The 22,223-nt window shown below is 35.0% G+C and overlaps 3 protein-coding genes across 7 annotated transcripts in view; 1 reads left to right on the top strand and 2 right to left on the bottom strand.

The window, feature by feature from the left end:
* Positions 1–2,179: 2,179 nt before the first annotated feature.
* LOC306867439 (major facilitator superfamily domain-containing protein 8-like) lies at positions 2,180–15,464 on the bottom strand. The gene is made up of 12 exons (XM_079413093.1): positions 15,232–15,464; positions 13,725–13,910; positions 13,206–13,268; positions 13,009–13,128; positions 12,712–12,791; positions 12,321–12,621; positions 9,293–9,366; positions 7,864–8,077; positions 7,661–7,783; positions 5,242–5,372; positions 5,065–5,150; positions 2,180–2,852 (listed from the first exon to the last, which is right to left on the bottom strand). Exons 1-11 carry the CDS (start codon positions 15,305–15,307, stop codon positions 5,070–5,072), a joined length of 1,449 nt encoding a protein of 482 aa, XP_079269219.1. The 5' UTR covers positions 15,308–15,464; the 3' UTR covers positions 2,180–2,852; positions 5,065–5,069.
* Positions 15,465–15,475: 11 nt separating this feature from the next.
* On the bottom strand, positions 15,476–19,560 carry LOC306867440 (DNA-directed RNA polymerases I, II, and III subunit RPABC3). 2 transcript variants are annotated; one of them, XM_079413095.1, is made up of 7 exons: positions 19,520–19,560; positions 19,385–19,420; positions 19,153–19,246; positions 18,413–18,496; positions 18,242–18,335; positions 17,877–17,960; positions 16,131–17,083 (listed from the first exon to the last, which is right to left on the bottom strand). In XM_079413095.1, the coding sequence occupies exons 3-7, from the start codon at positions 19,223–19,225 to the stop codon at positions 16,966–16,968; spliced, it is 453 nt and encodes a 150-aa protein (XP_079269221.1). In that variant the 5' UTR covers positions 19,226–19,246; positions 19,385–19,420; positions 19,520–19,560; the 3' UTR covers positions 16,131–16,965. The 2 variants fall into 2 exon arrangements, with proteins under 2 accessions (XP_079269220.1, XP_079269221.1); XM_079413094.1 differs by having other exon boundaries at positions 15,476–17,083; positions 19,385–19,553.
* A 457-nt stretch (positions 19,561–20,017) lies between these two features.
* Positions 20,018–22,223, top strand: part of LOC306867758 (lisH domain-containing protein ARMC9-like) — a 44,872-nt gene continuing 42,666 nt past the window's right edge. For 3 of the 4 annotated variants that reach the window (XM_079413612.1, XM_079413610.1, XM_079413611.1), the window contains exons 1-3: positions 20,043–20,210; positions 20,599–20,684; positions 20,774–20,899. In XM_079413612.1, the coding sequence (XP_079269738.1) occupies positions 20,610–20,684; positions 20,774–20,899 (201 nt within the window). In that variant the 5' untranslated portion in view covers positions 20,043–20,210; positions 20,599–20,609. Of the gene's footprint in view, positions 20,211–20,598; positions 20,685–20,773; positions 20,900–22,223 lie in introns of all 4 variants that reach the window. The other variant, XM_079413613.1, reaches the window with a different exon arrangement.

Genomic DNA, 22,223 nt, shown 5'->3' with positions numbered 1-22,223 from the left:
AGGCCACCGAATCACCCCACCTCCAAACAACCTCCCTTGTTTACAAGGAATGTTAACGAGCACAAGCTCGCTTGCTCCGCCCATCGTTAAGCGACATCGTTAAGCGGAAACACAGTGACCCCTGGTGTTTGGAGCTGGACAGCTTTGCAGAGCGTTTCAAAGCTGTCCAGTTACTTCTGTGGATGAAAACAGAAATCTTTCATGACATTTAATGTATTTAATTTTAAAATTGTACATTTTCTCATTCCATGTCTGTTAGAGCCCTGTGTAATTTGCCTAATTGCAAAACATTCAGCAGAAAAGTCTTCTTGAGCTTAAGTTGAATATTAATATGCGCTACTAAAATATTATTATTTGAATTGTGGATACTAATATTAAAGTGTTTGCAATCGTAAGCACAATAATAAGAAAAAATATCAATGCTATACTACAATTGTAGCTCTAATTTGCACTGAAACTTTATATTTCATCTAAAGATGTAAAGCAAAATCTGGGATGAGAATTTAATTTAAACCTGGAAATAACTGAAAATTTTAAGATAAAAAAAATAAAGGTTTTGACATACAAGGAAGAAGAAATATTTAAGATTCTGCAATACAAGATGATATTGTTGGAGAACAATTACCAGTTGTTATTTTGATTTATTATTATTTAAATGGCTTTTATAACTCAGGTTTTTAGCATGCTTATGCACTGATTATATATAGTTGTCAACCAAATATCTGATATTATATAAACAGAAAATTCTTATTTTAAAAGACAAACATACATCCTTAAGAGAACAGAAAAAAATATGTAGACTTGTAACAAAAGTGAATCATCTAGATTTAATAAGAGACACGGGGTAAAAATCGGCTTTATGGGAAAACAACAAAACGGGAACATTTTTTTAAATCTGTGTCAAGAAGCACCTGGATGATTCCCAACGGAACACAGGTGCCATGATTTTCAGAAAATGTTTCAATAGATAGCAGTGTCTTTTCTTTAATAATTTATAACTGTGGATGAATGATCATTAATAATTTATGACTTTTTTTTCTTAAGTAAATTTTAAAAATCTAACAAAATAGCCTGCCCATTGCAAAATTAATTCAGAACATTTAAAACACAGAATAATATTAATACATGTAGTTGATAAATAATAATAATACATATAGTTGCAATAAAAGACAAAAGTAAAACTACAATCTTTAAACAAATATGGTCTAGCCATACATTTAAGCGCATATTTAAATTATGCAAATCTGTAGCACAAATTATGACACAAATCACATTTGTTTGTTTGTCATTTGATTATTAAGGACAAAATATTTCTGCTAAAGAAATGAACAAAACCATAGTCACACTATAGTTGCGTTCTTCGATATTAAATGTAATATAGTGATCGCAGAGTAGTTTCATTAACACAAGTCAGACAGTGCAGAGGAGAAAAAGGAGTAATGAGTTTATTGTAGATTCATAACCGCCTCAATATTTGTGTCATTCTCACAGATCACTGGATTGTTTTATGTGGGTTAATGACGCCCTCTAGTGGGCAGTTTATGTATAGCTGTATCAATCATTTGAGATTTACCTTTAGTCTTTAGTGTAATGCTAAATAAATTATATTGTAATAAGGTATTATTCAAATATATTTTATATTTAAAAAATCATTAATTGTTTATATTTATCCAAATGTACTGCGTCCAGAACTGAAATTCTAAAATATTTTATAAATTTTTAAACCGTGCAGACATTGTTATACCCTGTCATGACGAGACTTTTCACCATTTAAAAATAATAGTTTGGTGTTATGAAATTAAATCATATTCTTTTGTCAAACTCTATAGTTTACCAATCATCTTTGTTTGAACAATTTTAGAAAACATATACAGATATATTCCACATATAAGAATTTTAAACCACCAAATTGTTAAAATAATAATAATAATAATAATAATAATAATAATAATAATAATAATACAATAAAATAAAAAAAGTAATTCCAAATTGTTATCTGACAATTCTGACTTTTTTCTTGCAATTCTCAAAAGAAAAGTCAGAATTGTGAGATAAAAAGTCATAATTACCTATTTTAATTTTTCATTTTGGCAGAAAAAAAAAAATTAATTGTGAGAAAAAAAGTTGAGAAATATTTTTGAGACGTAATGGGGTTATAATTTTTTTTCCAATTGTAATTGATCTTAATGCAGCCCTGGTACTTTTGGACCCGAGGTTGTATACTTTTTTCAAAGTAACAATAATCTTATTAGTTACAAATAATAATAATAATAATAATAAAATCATGAAGCTTTCTAACACAAACCGCCTCAGCATCATTTAAAAAAATGCATAAGTAAATAAATGATATTTTCTTTTATTAAATAATCAATCAGCAACAAATCCATACTGTTCTAAACTTACAGCATTAATCTCTTTATTAATATAAAAAACATCATGACACTCGTGAATGGATTTTCCCTCGGAATGTGGCCTTTCGTTTTTAATCCCAAAACATACTGGAATTTCCATAAGAAATATAGTAGAAACGTGCATTTATCAAAAGAGTCTTTGCCCTGACTCTGCACAGAGCAGAGATGAAGACATCCAGAGATTCACCTCATTTATCCATCAGCCTCGCTTTTGCCATTCTGCATGCTATGTTGGTCTTACCCACTCCTGACGTCTCCATTCACTGCCTTTATTTCTGTTGCTTCAGTGAAGCCAGATGTTGTCCACTCGTCACTGATGGCGTTTCAGCTGGAGCTGCATTAACGGAGTCAAACCTAGACTGATTTCTCAAGATTTATTGAGTCAAATTATTCAGTGTCTGATTGCTCACCAACAACGACACACGCTAGTTGACGTCAAACCTACAAACAAGGAAAGAGCATTGTTAAATAATAAGCTTTTTATTTTCACCTCCATGTATGCATGCATATATATATACACACGACACCCAAATGCGATCTATTTCCATAATGAACATTACATAGGTCAATATCAGCGATTACCAGGGTTCAAGCGCTCTAAGGCATTTAAGCAAGCACAAGACATTACGTATTATTTAGCAAGCCTATTCAATGGCTACCCAAAAATCAATGACTAAAAAGGGCTTTTTTGGCAATTCCAGGTATTTTTTTTACATGTATAACTGTTATAGTGCCAACTTTAGCACATAAAGGTTGGATGTGCTCAGATGTTTTCAGTTTTAGATTTATAGGCTTTGAAAATTTAACATTTGGCAATGAATGACCCTGTTATGTTTAACCAAGGTTTAAAGATCAACCTTTTTTGATAATTATTGACCTAGAGCAGGGGTAGCAATGTCTGTTCTGGAGTGCTGATGTCCTGCAGAGTTTAGCTCCAACCTTGAAAACCCCTCACCTGCCTGTAGCCCTATACATGAAGACCTTGATGAGCTTGTTCAGGTGTGTTTGATTAGGGTTGGAGCTAAGCTCTACAAGACCGACGTCGCCTAGAGAGTCCAGAGAATTGTACTGCAGTGGTAATTTTGCATAATTTCTTGAAATTATGCAAAAAAAAACTAGTTCACAGAAGTTTAAAACACTTTAAAACAAGTAAAGTTGTTCAGAAAGAGAAGATCTATCATATGATATACATAAATGCAATATACGATCGTTTACACACAAAAATTAGATTCTCTTAAGAAAAAGCAGAGTTGGGCCACCGTGTGGTGCTATAACAGGACAAACATATAAAATGGCTTTAACTGCACTAGTTGTGACCTCAGATTGAGGTCTTACATATGCGTATCGAGTTGAGTGTAAATATCTCATTCTGGTAAAAAGTTACATCGATTTAAGAAAAGTCGAACATTTTGTCATCTCTTTGCGACGGGGAGTTGAAAACTCAAGTTTTTTCTGATAACTATTGATATTTACCCTCCAGATTGTTCTGCACTGGTTTGGATCAGATCGGGTGAAAAACCTAGGACTAGTTTGCAAAAGTAGGTATTTCAAAAAATCCAAAATACCTGAAATTTTCGCCGGGGTGACGATTAAATCCGTCACAAGCATTTTGACACTTGAGCCTGCGATTAACAGTTTAGGAGTTATGATCGATTTCATACTTTTGATCGCTGTAGAGCGCCCGTCAGGCCGATAGGAGCAAGCCTTGGTGACTGTGTAGAAGGGGAGGGTACAATCATCCCTCAAAGTTTCACGTCTCTACGCCTTACGGTTTGGTCTGCATGATCAGTTTAAGTCAGAATGGTGATCTTTGAAAATCTTAATTACAATAGGATTTCGGCGCTATGCGCTTGAACCCCTAAAAAGGAAAAATATGTATTCATGTAAATTTCATATAGTAAAAAAAAAAAAACTAACTAAAATCTAATTTAAATGTTTTTATATTATTTTTTTATATATTTGATTTTTACAGACATGATTTTTTTTTAATTTATACGATTTAAATAATTTATATAAATGTATGTATATTTACTGGTTGTACCACATGGAGAAAAGTTAAAAAGCATTGATTTTTTCCTCTTAAGAGCTAATTAGATTTTGCCAAAAAAATATTAAATCAGGATTTCTTTATAATAATTTCACATAAACATGTTTAGCAAGAGATGCATTTAAATCAATCCTTTTAAAACTGTATTGTTTTCCAATATAACATTTTAATTCATCCAAATTGTGTATTTATGTTTCAGCTTGTTGTCTGCATCACATGAAGAAATATTAATGAACAACAAATCAGTTTTGTTTAGAGAGAAAAAAAAAAAAACTTGAGGAATAATAAAAGCTTTTGCCAAACTACTTAATCAGATTTTTTTTGCAACAAGTCACTGATTTTAATTTTGAATAAACTACTACATACTATCCATCATTTCCTTTGTGATTTTTAAAATCATTTCCTTGACTCAATATTAGTGAAAAGGTACATTTATATATAAAATCAGGAACATTTTCATAACTGAACGATACTTGATGAAAAACGTGATTAAGTCATGTGACAAAAATGTAGCATACTGCTATTCAAATATTACAGATGTATACTGTTAAACATTGTTTCAGCATGCACCAAGTATGCTTCAGTCTAAAGTCATTCTGTGATTACCTGCGTCAGTCTTCTGACTCAGTTCCTGTGGGATTGTCTACAGTTACGGGCTCCACCAGCCGCTCATACGACACCACCATCATGATCTGTCAATCACAGAGATGTCTCAGAGTGTTTTCATACTCTCACGTGTGCACTAGCTGCTCCAGACAGTCACACGGGTGCATCTGGACTCACGGTGAGCAGGACGAGCAGACCCATCATCAGCCCCAGCATGATGTACAGGTCCGAGGTCAGACCACCCGCCCAGAGAGGCCCGAGAATGGTGGCCAGTCCTCCGACAGAGCGCCGAATCCCCTGTGTGAACCCTGAACACAAACACAGGTCTGAGCTTCAGCAAACACCGACTTCGAAACCAGAAAGACTAGAAACGTTTGTCACTTTGTATTTTGCTTGACATAGCCTCGTCTAAAAGTTGAACAATCCTGAGTTATTTTTGCACAAAGGTGCGGTCACTATGGAAGCTTGTTTCCACCTCTGAATAAAAAAATTAAAAACTGTAACTTCTCACAATTCTGACTTTTTTCCTCACAATTACGAGTTTCTCACAATTCTGAGAAAAGAAGTAGAAATTGCAAGATTTAAACTCACACTCTAGAGAAAGTCAGAATCGCGAGAAAGTTAGAATTGTGAGAAAAAGACAGGATTTTGAGAAAGTTAGAATTGTGAGAAAAATAAATGCGAGAAAAAAAGTCAGAATTGCAAGAAAAAAAAAATTGTCCGAAAAAGTCATAATTGCGAGAAAAAAGACAGTTGCAAGGAAGTCTGAATTTTGAGAAAAAAAAATTGCAAGAAAAGTCAGAACTGCAGAGTCAGAATTGCAAGAAAGAAAGTGAATTGAGAAAATAATCAGAATTAGAAGGAAAAAATTCAGAATACCGATATATAAACTTGCAATTGCGAGAAAAAATTCAGAATTGCGAGAAAGTCAGAATTACGAGAAACATATCAAAATTGTGAGAATAGATGTCAGAAAAGAGACAGAATTGCAAGAAAGAAAGTGAATTGCAGGGGAAAAAAAGTCACAATTTCGAAATATAAACTTGCAATTGCGAGAAAAATGTCATAATTGTGAGAAAAAGTGAATTGTCTGTCAGAATTATGAGAAAAGTCTGAACTGTGAGAAAGTCAGAATTGCAAGATATAATATAGAAAAATATCAGCGTTTGAGAATAGATGTCAGAATTGCAAGATATAATCACACAATTTTGAGAGAAAATCTGAATTGAAGGTAAAACGTCAGATTTTATTTATTTATATTTTTCAGACTAGCAAAATTTTGTGGGCAAAATAAGTTTCATTGTCTATTAGTGTTGTCAAAAGACCCGGTACTTCGGTACCAAATCGGTACTAAAAAAATTAAAATGTCACAGTACCAGGTTTTTGTAAGTACCGGTGGTACCGAGTACCAGGTCAACCCGGTTCTTGATGTGCATGGTGCGCAGATGTGCTCTCTTCATAAAAGCACTGCGACAGGGCGACCTCTTAAGGAGAAAACACATCAAACTAACAAAAAAAAAACAGGAGGACATGATGGTATTTACTTTTTTTTTTACACACCAGAGGCTTTTAAATGAATTGTGAATCTAAAATATGCGTGTTAGAGAACGTACAAATGGTTAACAGTGTTTATGTCAAATCAGTCTATCAGAAAAGCAGTTCTGGGATTTTCTTTTCTTTTTTAGTTAGTTGTTCTTGGCTGGATAACTAGCAGGTTTTAAAAGCCCTTTACACAATTTGGATTAAATGAAAGTACAGTGAAAAATTGTATCTCCTGTATAGATTTTACAATGACTCCATGTTATTATCTAACAAACTTACAGTGAGTGAATATATTTTTACAACATGTTTGTGAATGTTATTTAATACAAACACTTGGTCATTCATGTTTGCTCATTGTGCATTACATTTTATTAACAGATTGAACTTTTGATTTTATGTATTAGTACATTTTGAAATTAATCCTAAGAATAATAATAGCTATATAACTATTGTTTATTAAAAGGTCATGTTATCTAAATGGAATCTTATTGTAAAGTGTTTTTAATACTACAGCTGCAGGAAGATCATGAAGCACCAGCAAACCCTAAAACAGACAACAGTTTACAGTTGATTTTCAGCGGCGGCAGAAATATGACAAACTTTTGGGTGGAACTTGTTTACTTTTTTTCATACTTTTAAAACTTGTGGGAAAACTTGAAATCATTAAATAAGCATAAAGAATGGCATTGATTTTTGTTTAACTTTATTAATAAAAATGTGTTTTTTAATTAGCATGTTTTGTGTTTTGCTTTGGTACCGAGAACCGTGGATTTTCACTGGTATTGGTACCGAATACTGAAATTTTGGTACCGGAACAACACTATTGTCTATTGTCACAACTCGCTTTCAAACCGAACAGCACATCCATGTGACCATCCCTTTGAACACATTGCTAAATTTGCATGGCGAAATCTTTCCAGTTCGCTTAGATTTTCATTGACTAAATTTTGCCCCCGAAAGAAGACGCTGAACAATGGTAAATGTAAACATGCCTCAAGTGTTCTGACTTCTTTCTGGGCACTTGCTAAGCAGCTACTATGTTCTTAGGACTAACCTTGCGTCTTCTCTGATGTAATTTTGGAGAAGAGAGACACCTGGGCGACTGCCACAAAAGGAAGGCCCAGGACCTGAAGGAAAACACCAATGATGAACTCCGCCAGCTGCCACGCAAATCCACCTGAACCAAAGAAATATTTGTGAGCCGTGAGGGATTTTACAGCTTATGAGCACAACAGCCACAGTTCTGTGTGATCTTACCCTGAGGATTGGCCAGGAAGATCAGGCACCAGACACAGGAGATATTGTAGAGGATGAGGCCGACGGCCAGCACCACTCGCTCCGCCACACGCTTGCTCAACCAGCGCACGAACAGGAAACCAGCGATTACCTCGACGCCACAAACACAGTACATGATGCTGTTCTCCAACTCCCCAAAGTTAAATAACATCTGCGTCAAAGGAGTCACCATAGTCTAGAGGGACAACGTTATCAGACAAAATATTGCACTTAAGAAATAATTATTTGCCATATAAAGTAGTGCAAGTGATTTCCACCAGCTATAAATGTAAATGCCTTTTATTTTCCAAAACAATTCCTGAATTTGAAATGAATTAACAAATTGTAATTGTAATTCAAATTTCAATTTAGGGAAGAACAAACAAAAATTGTATAATTTAATCAACTGAAATGTTTTAAATCTTACCTCTATGTAGAAGTTAATTTAAATTGGTTTCATTATATGTAATAAATTAACTTTAATTCTATGGAAAAACTAAAAACAAAGTGGTAGACTCTTTGTGGTGCTATATTGCATAATTAAAATTTGTTTTGAAGGCATGATGACATTTTTCGGGTTTGCCGCAAAACTTTTGTGTAACTGTCAAATCTGAATTCATTCAGAATCAGAATTACAATTAATTTAATTTAAAATCTAAATCCTGTTGCGAGTGGGCAATTCAAATTCTTGTTCAAAATCCTGTGTTGCAATTTAATTTAAATTCTAATTGAAATTAATTCAAATTCCAGTTTAATATTTTGTGAAGCGTGTGGCAAATTCCAAATCAAATCAAAACCAAATTGTTTCTAATTCCAATTTTTATAGAATGTGTGGCAAATTTAAATTCAAATCCAATTCTATTCAAATTCCAAATCAACCTTCTGTGAATTGTGTGGAAAATTCAAATCAAACCAATTCAAATTCCAATTCTGATTCATTCAAATTCCAATTCAGTTCAAATTCTGTGAAGTGTATGGCAAATTCAATTCAATTTCCAAATCAAATTAAACCAATTCTAATTTAAATTCAAATCAATTCAAATTCCAATTCAACATTCTGTGACGTGTGGCAATTTCAAATCAAATCAAATTCCAGTTCCAATTCAAATTCATTCAAATTCCAATTCAACATTCTGTGGAGTGTATGGGAAATTCAATTCAAATACCTGGTCAAATCAATGCAAATTAATATCCTATTCAAATTTTAATTCTGTGGAGTGTGTGAAAATTTAAATTTAATTGAAATCAAGTCAAAATTCAATTTGAATCCATCCAATTCAACATTTGAATTGAATTTGTTGGAGAGTATGGCTTATTCAATTTAAATTGCAACACATGAACTAACAGTGTCAATTGTTAAATTCTTAATTTTGCCAAACCTGCTAGTATAGGAGTGTGCGTGTGTGTTCACCTCCAGAGCTGTCTGATTAAACAGTGTGATAAACTGAGCAGCCAACACCACAACCACCTCCTCTCTGAGGAACTCTGAAAGTAGAAACAATGAAACTCACAGATGAATTTAAACCCAAACTCATATAAACTCATTCCCATAGAGTGTCTGAAATTTAGACTATAATAACCGGTTTTATTAGACAGTCAGTAAACACTGAAATTTGTCAAATTAGGTTTCCAGATTTTGGTTATATCAAGTGATCTTCAAACTTATCTGAACATGTAGTGTTGAACACTATCAAGGATCTTATAAGTTAAGGTTTAAAATAAAGTTTGAGTAAAGCAGCTTTGAAAGTCTAACAATAAATTATATGGCAATCCTATTAGTATACCAAGAAGTTGCATTGTTTACTTATAAAATTGAATAAATAATAACATTTTAATAGCATAAGTGTTTTTAAACTTCAATTGACAAGTGAAAATCACTTTCCATTCCAGAATTGTTCATACATGTTTAAGAAAACACAAAATTTTCAGCTAACAAGGCTACCTTAAAGGGGTCATATTACATTGCTAAAAATAACATTATTTTGTGTATTTGGTGCAATGCAATGTGTTTTTGTGGTTTAAGGTAAAAAACAAACAAACATTATTTTCCACATACGGTACATTAAATTGTTGCTCCTCTCTGCCCCGCCTTTCTGAAACACATTGATTTTTACAAAGCTCATCGTTCTGAAAAGCGATGTGTGCTCTGATTGGTCAGCTATGCAGTGCATTGTGATTGGCTGAATACCTCAAGCGTGTGACAAATGTTACGCCCCTTTACCATATTTGGAAACACACAGCATCTCCACGACATGGCGGCGGCGGCAACAATACTACAGTGAGAATAAAAGTTACGCTTTCTTTCTTTGCGTAAACATTTGGGCGGTGTTATGCAAATCTTCCCATACAGTGACGTAGATATGTGGGGGGCGTGTTTAAAAGAGGCATTTTAGGAGGGCATGGACGAGTCTTAACTTTTAGAGAGAATCTCTCTTTGAGTTTGATACTTTAGTCTTTGCAACTTTACGATTCTTTTATATGCAGGAACGTCTTGGGTTACGCATGTAACCATGGTTCCCCGAGAGAGAACTCCACGCTGCGCCCCCTAGGGGGCACTATGGGGAATGCAGCCTGCATGACCGGTGTCTGAAGCACATGTGAAACAACGCCAATCTATTGGCCCACATGCCCATGACGTCATAGGCGGGGTGCCCGGAAATATAAAAGGGCACCTGTTGAATACCACTTAGTCATAATGGCATCCACTTAGCTCTCTGAAGGAGACATAGACAGGCAGGCCAAAGGCATGGCAAGGGGGCACAGCGTCTCGTTCCCTCTCGGGGAAACATGGTACATGCATAACCTGAGACGTTCCCCTTCTAGGGAACTCCACGCTGCGCCCCCTAGGGGAAACTATGAGGAACGAAATCCAACCATGCCATGCCGAGGCACATGCCTGTCGACCTGGTGGGAGAGCACCAAGGAAGCGACATACATACACCTAAGCCTTCCCTTAGAAAGGGGCCATGCCACTGATGCCATGGGCCGCTCACGCAACTTGGCAGAAACGGGGGAACCCGAATAGATCAAGGAGAACATCCAACCCAAGTTAAGAGCACAGCTATCCTCAGATAGCTATGCTATGGAAGCAGAACTAGCCTGGATACACAAGACCACTGAAGAGGCTAACTAGAAAGCCTCTAGAGGAGCCCAAGAGATTGCTACTTACATCCCTTGTAAAGAGTAGCTACTGAGCTAGAACACAGTAGAAAACCTTATGTCCCTAAGGTCTTATGAAGGCTTGTGGACCAGAATAACATAGCCGAGTTAGCCTTCCTACAGAGCTGCCCAGACCACAGAGAGTCTACTTACAACCCTATCATATCAGGGGAGATAGCACTGTCTAGGCAAGGGCTCAAGAAACCCTAAAGCTGCTACTTAAATCCCTAAGCAGGGGAGCGATCACTGAGCTAGCACATAGATATCCTCCAATAGCTAGGCTCTAGGAAAGGGGACCACTCCATAAGAGGGCTCACCGTAACTGCAGTAGAACACAGCAAGCCTCAGATAGCTGTATTCAGGTAAGCCTGTCCTGCCATAACAATGGCTGGAATATAACCACCCTCAGATGGCTATACTAAGGAGGACCCCAATTCTTGTCAGTCCCAAAGTAAACAATACACAGCTAGCATAGATAGCCTTCCTGCAAAGCTGCCCAGACCACATGGAGTGGGCTGTCTAATTACAACCCAAAGAGGGAAGACAGTGTCTAGGTAAGGGCTCAAAGGACTGCTACTTAAAACCTTAAGCACGGGAGCAATCACTGAGCTAGCACATACCTCTCCTCAGATAGCTAGGTTATAGAAAAGTGGAACCAATCCATGAGAAAACCCTGGGAGAGAAAACTCGCAAGCCTCTCTCCACAGAGCATTAAAATATTTTCACGCCCAGCAAGCTCTCCACACACAATAACATGCATATTAGAGAGGCATGGCCGAGCTGAATATAGTTCCGCCCACAATCTCGAAGGATCAGGACTGACACGACTCCGTGCTCACACTTCATCGTCATAACAACCCAGTAGTATCTCGGACATCCGACAACCCGTTTAGAGAGGGTGTGTGGATCTCGGCGCGGCAATGGCGGAACTGGGCCGCAAGACACAAATGGTTTATCCCGCATCCCTCGGGAATAGGAAAAAACACGAGCGGAGCCCAGACACCGTGACTCATCACGATGCACGCATAACTCTGAAAGCGCATGCTCTTCGCCGAGACAAATGCGAAAGCAGAACATGCCCTCGAGTGTTAGAATCCGAACACGGAGGCACACATACCCTAAAGCGCTGCTCGACTCGAGCGCTATCCGCTATCCTAGAAGGGGAACAGCTTGTAACGCTCCAAAGACAAAGGGAAATGTGAAATTGCATCATATGACACCTTTAAGACTGACTAGTCAAAATTGTCTTTTAATTCCTGTTATTCTGATTTTGCTCTCACCTCCGCTGGCACTGAAGTTCTTGAAGGGACTGGAGTTGACCTCCTCAGGTGGAGGTGAAGGCGGAGGGGAAACATGGGTCACATCGCCGTTGGCCACTGAAGAGGTCCTGGACTGGATGCTGGTGACCGTCCCGTATGAGCCAGTGAGCTCGCTGGGCCCAACCAAAGGTTTTCCCTCTTCTTCCTCCTGCTCCACCTCCTCCACTCTATTCCTCTGACGTGTTTCGTCTTGAGGAGTGAAGTCCCAGAATAAGAACAGGATGACAAACTGAAGGAGGATCCACAGCAGGCACATGAAGAGCTGAAACGCAACAAATAAATTTTTTTATTGTACATTTTCAAATGTCCAGATGCTTCAAACAACGTCGACATGAAATCTTCAGGATCTTACCCCCGGGGAAGTGTATTTGTTCACTGTAAAAGGTCCGATCTGGAAGTTACAGAGTCTGAGAAAGATATTGAATGCAGGACCTAGAAGACAATACAAAGAACTAAGTATGAAAAAAACACTAAATTAAATACAGAGAATTAAATATGTAATATATAAATTAAATATGTAATGTAATTATAACTAATAAATATATAATCATTCAGTAGTATTTAAAAGTATTATATTAAATCGACTACTGAAATGTTTATTGCACAATTCTCATTTTTATGTATGGTCTGCTGATTTATTTTTACTGACCAATGAGAAGCCCAGCTTGACGCGAGGCCATAACCGCAGCAAAAACAGTCGAACGTTCCTCAGGAGCTGTATTTCTAGTCAAGAAGCCGAAGATCGATGATCCAGCACCAGTGCCAATACCTAGAGCATTACAAACTGGTCAAATCACTGAAGCATTAAACTAGTCATAATCTTAAAGAATTAGACTAAAACTTCACCTGCAACTAGACGACTGCAGAGCAGTAACCATTTGGAATATCCCATAAAATACATGAAATTGCCTAAAAACGAACAGAAAGAGATGTTACCCACAAGCCACCAACATTGCAAGTGTTGTTTTAAAGTAGTAATTTATTCAAGATGTAGATTTCTTCATCAGATTTGGAGAGATGTAGCATAGCGTCACTTGCTCACCAATGGATCCTCTGCAGTGAACGGGTGCCGTCAGAATGAGAGTTGAAAACGGCTCAATGATGGATTTGTTTCTTATAAACATGCAGCTTTTGACATTAACTGATGGACTTGAGTGGTGTGGATTACTTGTGGATTATTGGGATGTTTTAAATCAGCTGTTTGGACTCTCATTCTGACGGCACCCATCCACATCCATTGGTGAGCAAGTGATGCAATGCTACATTTCGCCAAATCTGATGAAGAAACAAACTCATCTACATCTTGGATGGCCTGAGGGTACATTTTCATTTTTGGGTGAAATATTCCTTTAAGTGTGAATTTACCGACAATCTCAAAGACATTGGCGAACATGATGATTTTCTTGGTGGAGAGTGTGCGATCTGACCAGAAGCCAAACAAAGGACCAGCGAGAAGCCCGCTGAAGCTGAATGCTGATAGGCTGAGACCAAGAAAGTACGGTGCTGCATTTAACGTCTGCAGATACCTCCATATTGTGGGCAAAATCACAGCTGAAATGAAAACAAACATGCATTAATTAATTACACTTCATTTCCAGGGATATCGTCGACCTGATTGCAAAAACGGAACTGAGCTGGATGATGACATCACTGAATTCAATAATGAAATGCTATTTTTTTTTTTTATCTTTTCATCTTACATTATTGACTCACTATTTTCCTTTTTTGATATTGTGCAGTTGCTTTGACACAATTTACATTGCTAAAAGCGCTATATAAATAAAGGTGACGACATTATGGGCATATCTGATCTGGCATTTCAACTATTAACTTGACAGCTAGTTAGATTAGTAACTAATGGCAGTTCATTAACACAGAAACTCTGGGACGTTCTGTTCGGAAAAAATCTTAAGAATCTTTGAACACAAAGAGCAATTCGGAGACAGGCATGTCGGAAATTCTCATATATATATATATATATATATATATATATATATATATATATAAGATGTTTTATTAGAAACAAGTAACAATTCAATCACTGTTAGCAACATCACGTTATACATTTGTGATGAATTTGACAGTCTCTTTGTTATTATTGAAGGGTGGTTTACATCAAGAATTATCTTGACTATTGAAACATCTAGCTACGTTATGACATTGTTCCATTATTATTTTGTGTTTATTTTTATATGGATAAAATAAAACCCAATAACATACCAGTAGCCTAAAGTATTGCTAATAGTATGTTAAATTAATGATTGTTCTGTACCATGCTAATTGCCATTCAAATTCTAGTTCACAATTCATAGAGTGTGGGGTCGATTTGACTCTAATTTTAATTCAAATTCAATTTCAGTGAAACATTTTGCGGCGCTTGCGGTAAATTTGAAATCAAATTAAATTCCGAATGAATTTAAATTCCAACTAAACATTATGTGGAACGCGTGGCAAATTCCAGTTCAGATCAATTCACACTCAAATCAGTTCAAATTCCAATTCAACAATGTGACACATTTCATTTTAACTCCAACTCAAATCAATCCAAAATCAGATTCTGTTGAGTGTGCAGCTAATTGAATTCCAATCAATTCATTAAGAAACTTTGACCATATTATTTATATATTCATATGTGTAGATTTAATTTGCTATAAGAAATGCATAATAAGAAGAATACTGCACAAATAACAAAAAACACCTAAATTTAATGTAGCTACTATGGTAATGAAATACTGCTTTTATTAGTAAATACTAGCATGTTCAAATGTTTGTACTATGGTACAATCAATATACAATTCGTATAACACTATGGGTAATAGTGTAATATACAAATGTCCATAACACTGTTCCCGGAGATCAGCAGCATACTCACCGTACTCGATGCCGCTCAGTAAGAAGATCAGTCCTATAGTGAAGAAGGTCAGCCTCCTCTTGCGTCTACAGTCCATCTTTACTCTCTTTTTGATATCTACGAGTTTTCAGAGAGATTTTGATCCATCTTATGGCGGCGCGTAATGACCAGGACACTGCGGCGCGCTCAAGCGCACGGGTCTGAACTCTGAACCAGCAGCAGACAGCATGTCAGTCCGGTTTAAAACAACACATGCATTGCTTGAACGCCGTGATTTGGACTGCAGTCGCAGTAAAGGACGCACCTTGGGACTGGCTCTCTCTGGCGTCACTACCGGTTGCAGGTTAATCACCTTTATATTAAAGATTCGACTAAAATGATCAAGAACAAGTTTAAACGACGCACAAATATAATGAACATAACCATAACATGAACGCGCAAAACAGCTGTTAAACAATTACCACAAATTCAATCATTTTCTGCTAAACTGATAGTTAGGATATATGTTTTATAGTTGGATTATAAAAGTTATTATAATTAATTACACACAGTTATACAAAAGTAAAAGTATAAATTGTTTGATTTTAAGATACACTTTCTGTTTTACAAATTTGTGCGTATTTATTGCTGAAAAATGACAAATATGGGGTTGACATTTAATGATGATCAAATATCCATGGAAGCCCGTTTCTGCCACTGAATCAGAACAATTCAAGTGCTAATTAGGACTTTTATCTGATGACCTTTATTTTCTTGCAATTTACATCTCACAACTCTGTCTTCTTTTATAAGAATTGTGAGATATAAACTTGCAATTGCTAATTATAAAGTCCATTGTTGAGGAAGAAAACAACCTTTGAATGAGTTTAGAAAAAGTCAGAATTGCAAGAAAGTCAGAATATAAGATAAAAAGTCACAATTACCTTTATTTTTTATTCAGTGGTGGAAACAAATTTCAATAAGAATCTTTCCCTTATCAGTTACAAAAAAAAGGATGTGTTTCCCATTCAAAGAGCTTGCCTGATATTTTGAACTATAATGTAAAATTCTTTCATATGCAGCAGTATAGAGATAATGGGGGTTAAAGATTACATTCAGGCCCCTCATCGGACTGCAGACTTGTGCCATTGAGCTGTCTTTGATTTCTATTACAGTACTCACTGCCACGTTCATGTAGTTTAAATTGAATTAAACTGGATTCCCATTTATGTTGGGATGCAATCTTTGCTGTTTTTGCTTAGCCTGTTATTTTTTTTGTATTTGCTTATATTCGCATGGCCCAGGATGAAATTATTATGCATGCATAGGGATCTTTCCCCAAGTCTCAATTACTAGCTCCCCCTCATCTTAGAGAAAGTATTTCAGACTTAAGATATACCTCTGGAGCTTATTCCTAGTAAACAATTGATCATTTACTGATAAACGGTTTAGAAGAAAAGAAACATACAAAATAAAACCTGTATCTGATGTCATTAATGTGATTCAATCAATACGTTTGGCCAGAGTAGTGCACATGCATAAGATGAAATGAGAAAGCAGTTTATCAAACTGAGCATTCGTATGACTTGAATATAAAACCATATATATATTTTTATTTTTACGTAATTAACCATGGGCTACAGTTTCCAGATCAGTTTCCACAACACGAAAGCCTCAAAGGTAAAAAAGAAGAAAAAAACAAAAATAATAACAATAAAAATTCACATGTATTCTCAGTCCTTAGAAGCGAGTGTCCCTATAGGACAGGAGACACAATCAGAAAGCAAGTTTCTTCATCAGTAGATAGACCCTGGAGTCCACTTCAAATCCATGCAAATTATTAGCATCTCCCTGAAGCCGCATTAGCAGACCTCCATAAGACACATACGCAGATCTATGCAGAAACACAAATCAGTTTAGAAACAGTGATATATATATATATATATATATATATAAAAAAACATTTTACATTAAAAAATGTATTTAAAATAAATGTAAACTACTGAAATTCCCATGACTTTATTCATTCCCATCACTTTTTTTACATCTGAAAATCACAAATCTAAAATTATTTGATATTCTCCAGGCAACATTTTAGATTTAGATTTAGACAATACTGTCTGTCTTGGTTTAGATCATATCTTTCTGGTCGCACACAGTTTGTACAACTTAAAAACTTCAGATCTGAGTTATCGCATGTTACTGATGGTGTCCCACAAGGCTCAGTCTTGGGGCCTCTTTTATTCATTATTTATTTACTGCCTGTTGGACAAATTTTTAGGAATTAATTTTCATTGCTATGCCAACAACAGCCAGCTCTACTTGTCGTCCATGCCTAACTCTGTATTTCCTTCGTCTTCTCTGTCAAGCTGAACAACCATGTGTTCGTCTGAGAAGTATGGGGTCCAGGGCTTTGAGTTACGTCGTCCCTCATTTGTGTAATGCCCTTCCCCAGGACATCTGTAACTGCGACAGTCTTCACACTTTTAAATCACTGTTTTATTTTATTTTGTAGTTTGCTGTTGTTAAATTGATGTTATAGGGAGATTTTGTTAGGTGACCTTGAGTGTCATGAAATAAAAACGAATGAATGAAAAATATGTAAAATCTGCATGTATTTAGAAATGGAAAAGCAAGCAAATAAACAAGTAAATAAACAAATAAATATGCATAAAAAAGAAACTCACAGTCGTGTTGCCGCTTCTGTTGATGTTTCATCTCCTTCAATCCTATAAACCTTTCCATACATGACATAATCAAACTGATCAGCCCTGCAAAATAACAACAAAGACCATAAATCATAATTTAAGCTGTTTTCTATGTGAATGTATTACAAAGTGTAATTGATTGCTGTGATCAAAGCTGAATGTTAAGCATCATTACTCCAGTCTTCAGTGTCACATGATCCTCATTATAATATGCTGATTTGCTGCTCGAGAAACATTTAAGATTATTATCAATGTTGAAAACAGTTGTGCTGTTGAATATTTTGTACATCTGAATGTTTTGCATTCCATCATTTATTTTATGGTTATATATTTTGTTGTGTTACCTGGATGGTCTGTCATCCTGAGGGTTGTATTCCCCATCATCTGGTGTCCCGTCCTCATACAGCGTGCTGGCGATCACCAGTCTGAACTTGTCACCTGAGAGAACCATACGCCATCATGAGGACGACACCATGTCAAAACAACAACAACAGAAGAGCAAAACGATCACTTACCGAGATCAACAGGATAAATCTGGATGTTCACGTCAAGGATCAGGTCCATTTTGAAAGACTCACTTTCACAGTGAAGACGAGATACTAATAACAACAAAGCAAATATAGTTAGATTATTTTTTCATGGACTTATTTTAATAGAAAGCTAAATTATTAATAAGGAAATAATGACTGAATAAACTAACTGAGAGAAATTTCTTAGTCATGCTATATCCAATCAGTCATTTTAAAATACGTTTCTATAACCGGGCTTCCCTCACAAAAGCCTTTATTGTGGTTTCATTTTTTTTTCTTAATATCCATTCTTAAAGTAGTATTTACATAAATAAAAAATACATAACTAAAATATATTACTAAATATAATTAAAATGAATCCGCTATTTTACTATATTATTAATGTTTTTTTTTTAAAGAACATGCTTCTTAATATTTAAATTCCACTTTTAAAATTTAAAATTAAAAGATGACAATAAAAATAATCACTGTTCCCCCCCCCAATATTTCTTATTCAAGTAGTATTTACATAGTAAAGCATTTACATTAAAAACGCATCAACGAGTAAAATAATAAAAGCAAATCTATTAATTCATTATATAAACTTTTACTGTGTCTTGCTTCAAGTTTTATTTTTATATAATGCATTTAAAAAATTAATGTAATGTAAAAATACTCCAATAATGGATATACAAAACAAGCTAAAAAGATAAAAGTATAGATATATACAGTAAAAATCATCTCACCTCTGTCAAACTTCTTCCCATCTGGATCAATATCCTTCACATCAAAGATATCCTCAAACAGAATACCAGCCATTTACACAGGTCCTCAATCCTGCTAACAACCACAAAGAGATTAATATTTCACATAAAACTGTTTAGCTTTAAAAAAACATAAATATTATGTCGATAAAGCCTCATTCTGACAGTATCATGTAGTTCATCGAATTAAATAAACGATTTGTGCAAATATTACATACTTCCTCCAGATATAATACGCGCAAAATCGTTCCTGTTAAAAATAGTAAACATCAACTGTGCAAAAAAACAACAACAACTTTCTTCTCATTCAACACAAATATGAAACATGCCGCGAAACAACGCGCTTCACCTCTGGCCACGTGTTTTACTACTACATCCGGGTCATGGCTCGCGTTTACGACGGTGGAGCGCTGCATACATTTAATATTAATTAAAATAAATAAATAAATAAATATAATTACAATATTTCTGCTTTTTGTACGAATTACGCTTTTAACCTATAAACTCAAAATGTTGTAATCCGCTTTATTGCTTATAATACTAATAATAATAGGGATGGGTTTATTTTTGAGTAAACATAAACGATCACATTAAAAGAAAAGTTCAAATAATAAAAGTGATTAACAAAAGGCTGTGTTCCTAGCTTTTTTCGTTTCAGAAGGCTTGGAAGACATCCATTTAAAGTTCTAATAATTCCGAGAAACAAACCAATCATTTGCCTTTTTGAAACTCTCATGTCAAAACTTTTGACCAAAGACTATAGAATATAGAATAGACTTTGTTTTGACATTAACGTCTCAAGATGCAAACGACTACATTTAACCTCACCTAAAACTACAAAAATTTTACGACACATGTATCCGGCATCCGACGGTTCCGTCGCGGTTGCTAGGAGAAAGCGTCTTCCTCTTGGTTACCATCGCTGTTAGCCGAACAGCTTCTGTTTATCCTGCTGAAATCGTTTTTAATAGCGTATATACTTGACATAAAACGCTTCAGATATGTTCAGCGACGCTTGTGCATGAACTATTGTTGGTGAGGTGAGTCCTGTTATCGCATTTAAACTGCGCGGGCACGCCAGCTAACCTAACTGTGTTTATAAATGCTGTATGTGTTTATTCAGCTTATTGTTATTTACGAATAAACAGGTGTTTTAGCAGCATATATCAGCCGGTTTGGCTTATTTCTGCATGACAGTTTGTTTTGCTTCGAGCTGAAGAAGAAAGAGGATAAGACGTCTCTCAGGAGACTTATTAGTAAAGCAAATGATGTGTTTGTGTCGATTTCTTAAGGGATTATATGCAGCATAACGAGCCAAAATGCTGTTAGCAAGTGATATTTAGTGTTTAGTAGTAACCTCGTTTTCTTCACATCTGATATTTTCTGTTACAGTATGGAAATGGATGTATTTTGTTGTTGTTTTTTTAGATTGTGGGTCAATGAGCTCCAGAAAATCTCTAAAGATGGGCGAGGATCTGGCAAGTGAGTGTGATCTGCTGTCAATGATCAACGAGGTGGGCTTACATACCACTTGTATTAAATGATTTTAAAAAGTATTTCACAGATATAGACGTGCAGTGACAGGTTATGTAACAATTTGCAGTATCTGAAGTTTGCTGAGTTTGAAGAGACTGCGAAAGTGTTTGAAAAGGAAGTGAAACGCAAAGGAAAAGCTGTCCTCAGAAGTGCAGGGCACTCACGGCCAGACTCCAGAATCATCAGCATCCACGTGAGACTGACTACTGATCGCTTTTACTTTTAAAAATAACATCAACTTTCAAATTGCACTGCTTTTTATTACATTGGCTTGCTTTAGTATCATTGTAGTATAAACATATTAACAAAAGTCTATCTTTTAAATGGTCTCTTTATGTACCTTTTCCTGTTTTGTCAGTGCTATTAGCCAGCTATTTTAAAATCGTAGAAACTTTGGTCAATTTGATATTTATTTGTGACCCTGGCGCACAAAAACTAAGTCTTAAGTCACTGGGGAATATTTATAGCAAAAGCCAAAAATACATTGTATGGGTCAGAATTAAGGATATTAAGTAAAGATCATGTTCCATGAAGATATTTTGTAAATTTTGTTCTGTAAATATATCAAAACGTCATTTTTGTTTAGTAATATGCATTGCTAAGAACTTAATTTGGACAAATTTAAAGGTGATTTTCTCAATATTTTTAGTTTTTTATTGCACCCGCAGATTGTATCTCGGCCAAATATTGTCATATCTTGACATACAGTAATGGAAAGCTTATTTATTCAACTTTCAGATGCTGTATAAATCTCAATTTCGAAAAATTGACCCTTATGACCGGTTTGGTGCTCCAGGGTCACACTGTATGTCCAATTTTTTACAAAACAGAATCAATGTTATGATAAACATATCAGCTAAAGTTTAACTTTTAAATTGTCTCTTTAATGACTTGTTTTTCTTCCCTATTGTGTTAATGTTATTAGCTACAATTCTGAAATGTTCCGAACTTTTGCAAATGATCATTTTAATCTTGATATATGTACAGCATTTTTGTACCCAACACTGCTTATTAACATTAACAAGCATTTAATTTATTTTTTCTAAAAAGTTTAGAAGTTTAAATATCAAAAATAAGTTAACACATACAATGCATTTAATAATAATTCATTATAATCTGTAATTAAATATTTAAATTGTATAGATATCAAACATTTTGCTGGATGTTCAGAGAAAAGCTCTGTAATTACCAAACTGCTCAGTATTTTATTTTAATTTAAAAAAGTGAAAAGCAACTGAAATGTACAGATTTGATAAATTACTTGATATTAATATGATTTATGTTATATTTATACATTTATATAATTTGAGCTTTAATGTCCCCAACATTGCTGTACAGCACAGTTAATGCCGAGCATTAAATAAAAAAAAAAAAAAAAAAATATATATATATATATAGGGGAAGTTTTTTTTTATATATATATTTGTTTGTTTGTCTGTTTACAAACCGCTCAGTATTTGTAATTTTTCATATAATAATGATGATAATAATAATAATAAAATAAAAAAACAACTTAA

The sequence above is a fragment of the Barbus barbus genome (assembly GCF_936440315.1).
Source record: "Barbus barbus genome assembly, chromosome: 49".
NCBI lineage: Eukaryota > Metazoa > Chordata > Actinopteri > Cypriniformes > Cyprinidae > Barbus > Barbus barbus.
This window is presented reverse-complemented; position numbering and strand designations above follow the sequence as displayed.

Bases quoted from the DNA above. Each gene is read 5' to 3' on its own strand.
- LOC306867439 (XM_079413093.1), bottom strand. From the start codon at position 15,307: ATGGACTGTAGACGCAAGAGGAGGCTGACCTTCTTCACTATAGGACTG. The intron at 12,792-13,008 runs GTCAGTAAAAAT...ATTGTCTTCTAG, and splicing joins TCAAGCTGGGCTTCTCATTG to GTCCTGCATTCAATATCTTT. The intron at 9,367-12,320 runs GTGAGAGCAAAA...TTCTACTTTCAG, and splicing joins GAACTTCAGTGCCAGCGGAG to AGTTCCTCAGAGAGGAGGTG.
- LOC306867440 (XM_079413095.1), bottom strand. From the start codon at position 19,225: ATGGCTGGTATTCTGTTTGAGGATATCTTTGATGTGAAGGATATTGAT. The intron at 18,497-19,152 runs GTGAGATGATTT...TGTTGTTATTAG, and splicing joins TGGGAAGAAGTTTGACAGAG to TATCTCGTCTTCACTGTGAA. The intron at 17,961-18,241 runs GTAACACAACAA...GTTATTTTGCAG, and splicing joins CAGGATGACAGACCATCCAG to GGCTGATCAGTTTGATTATG.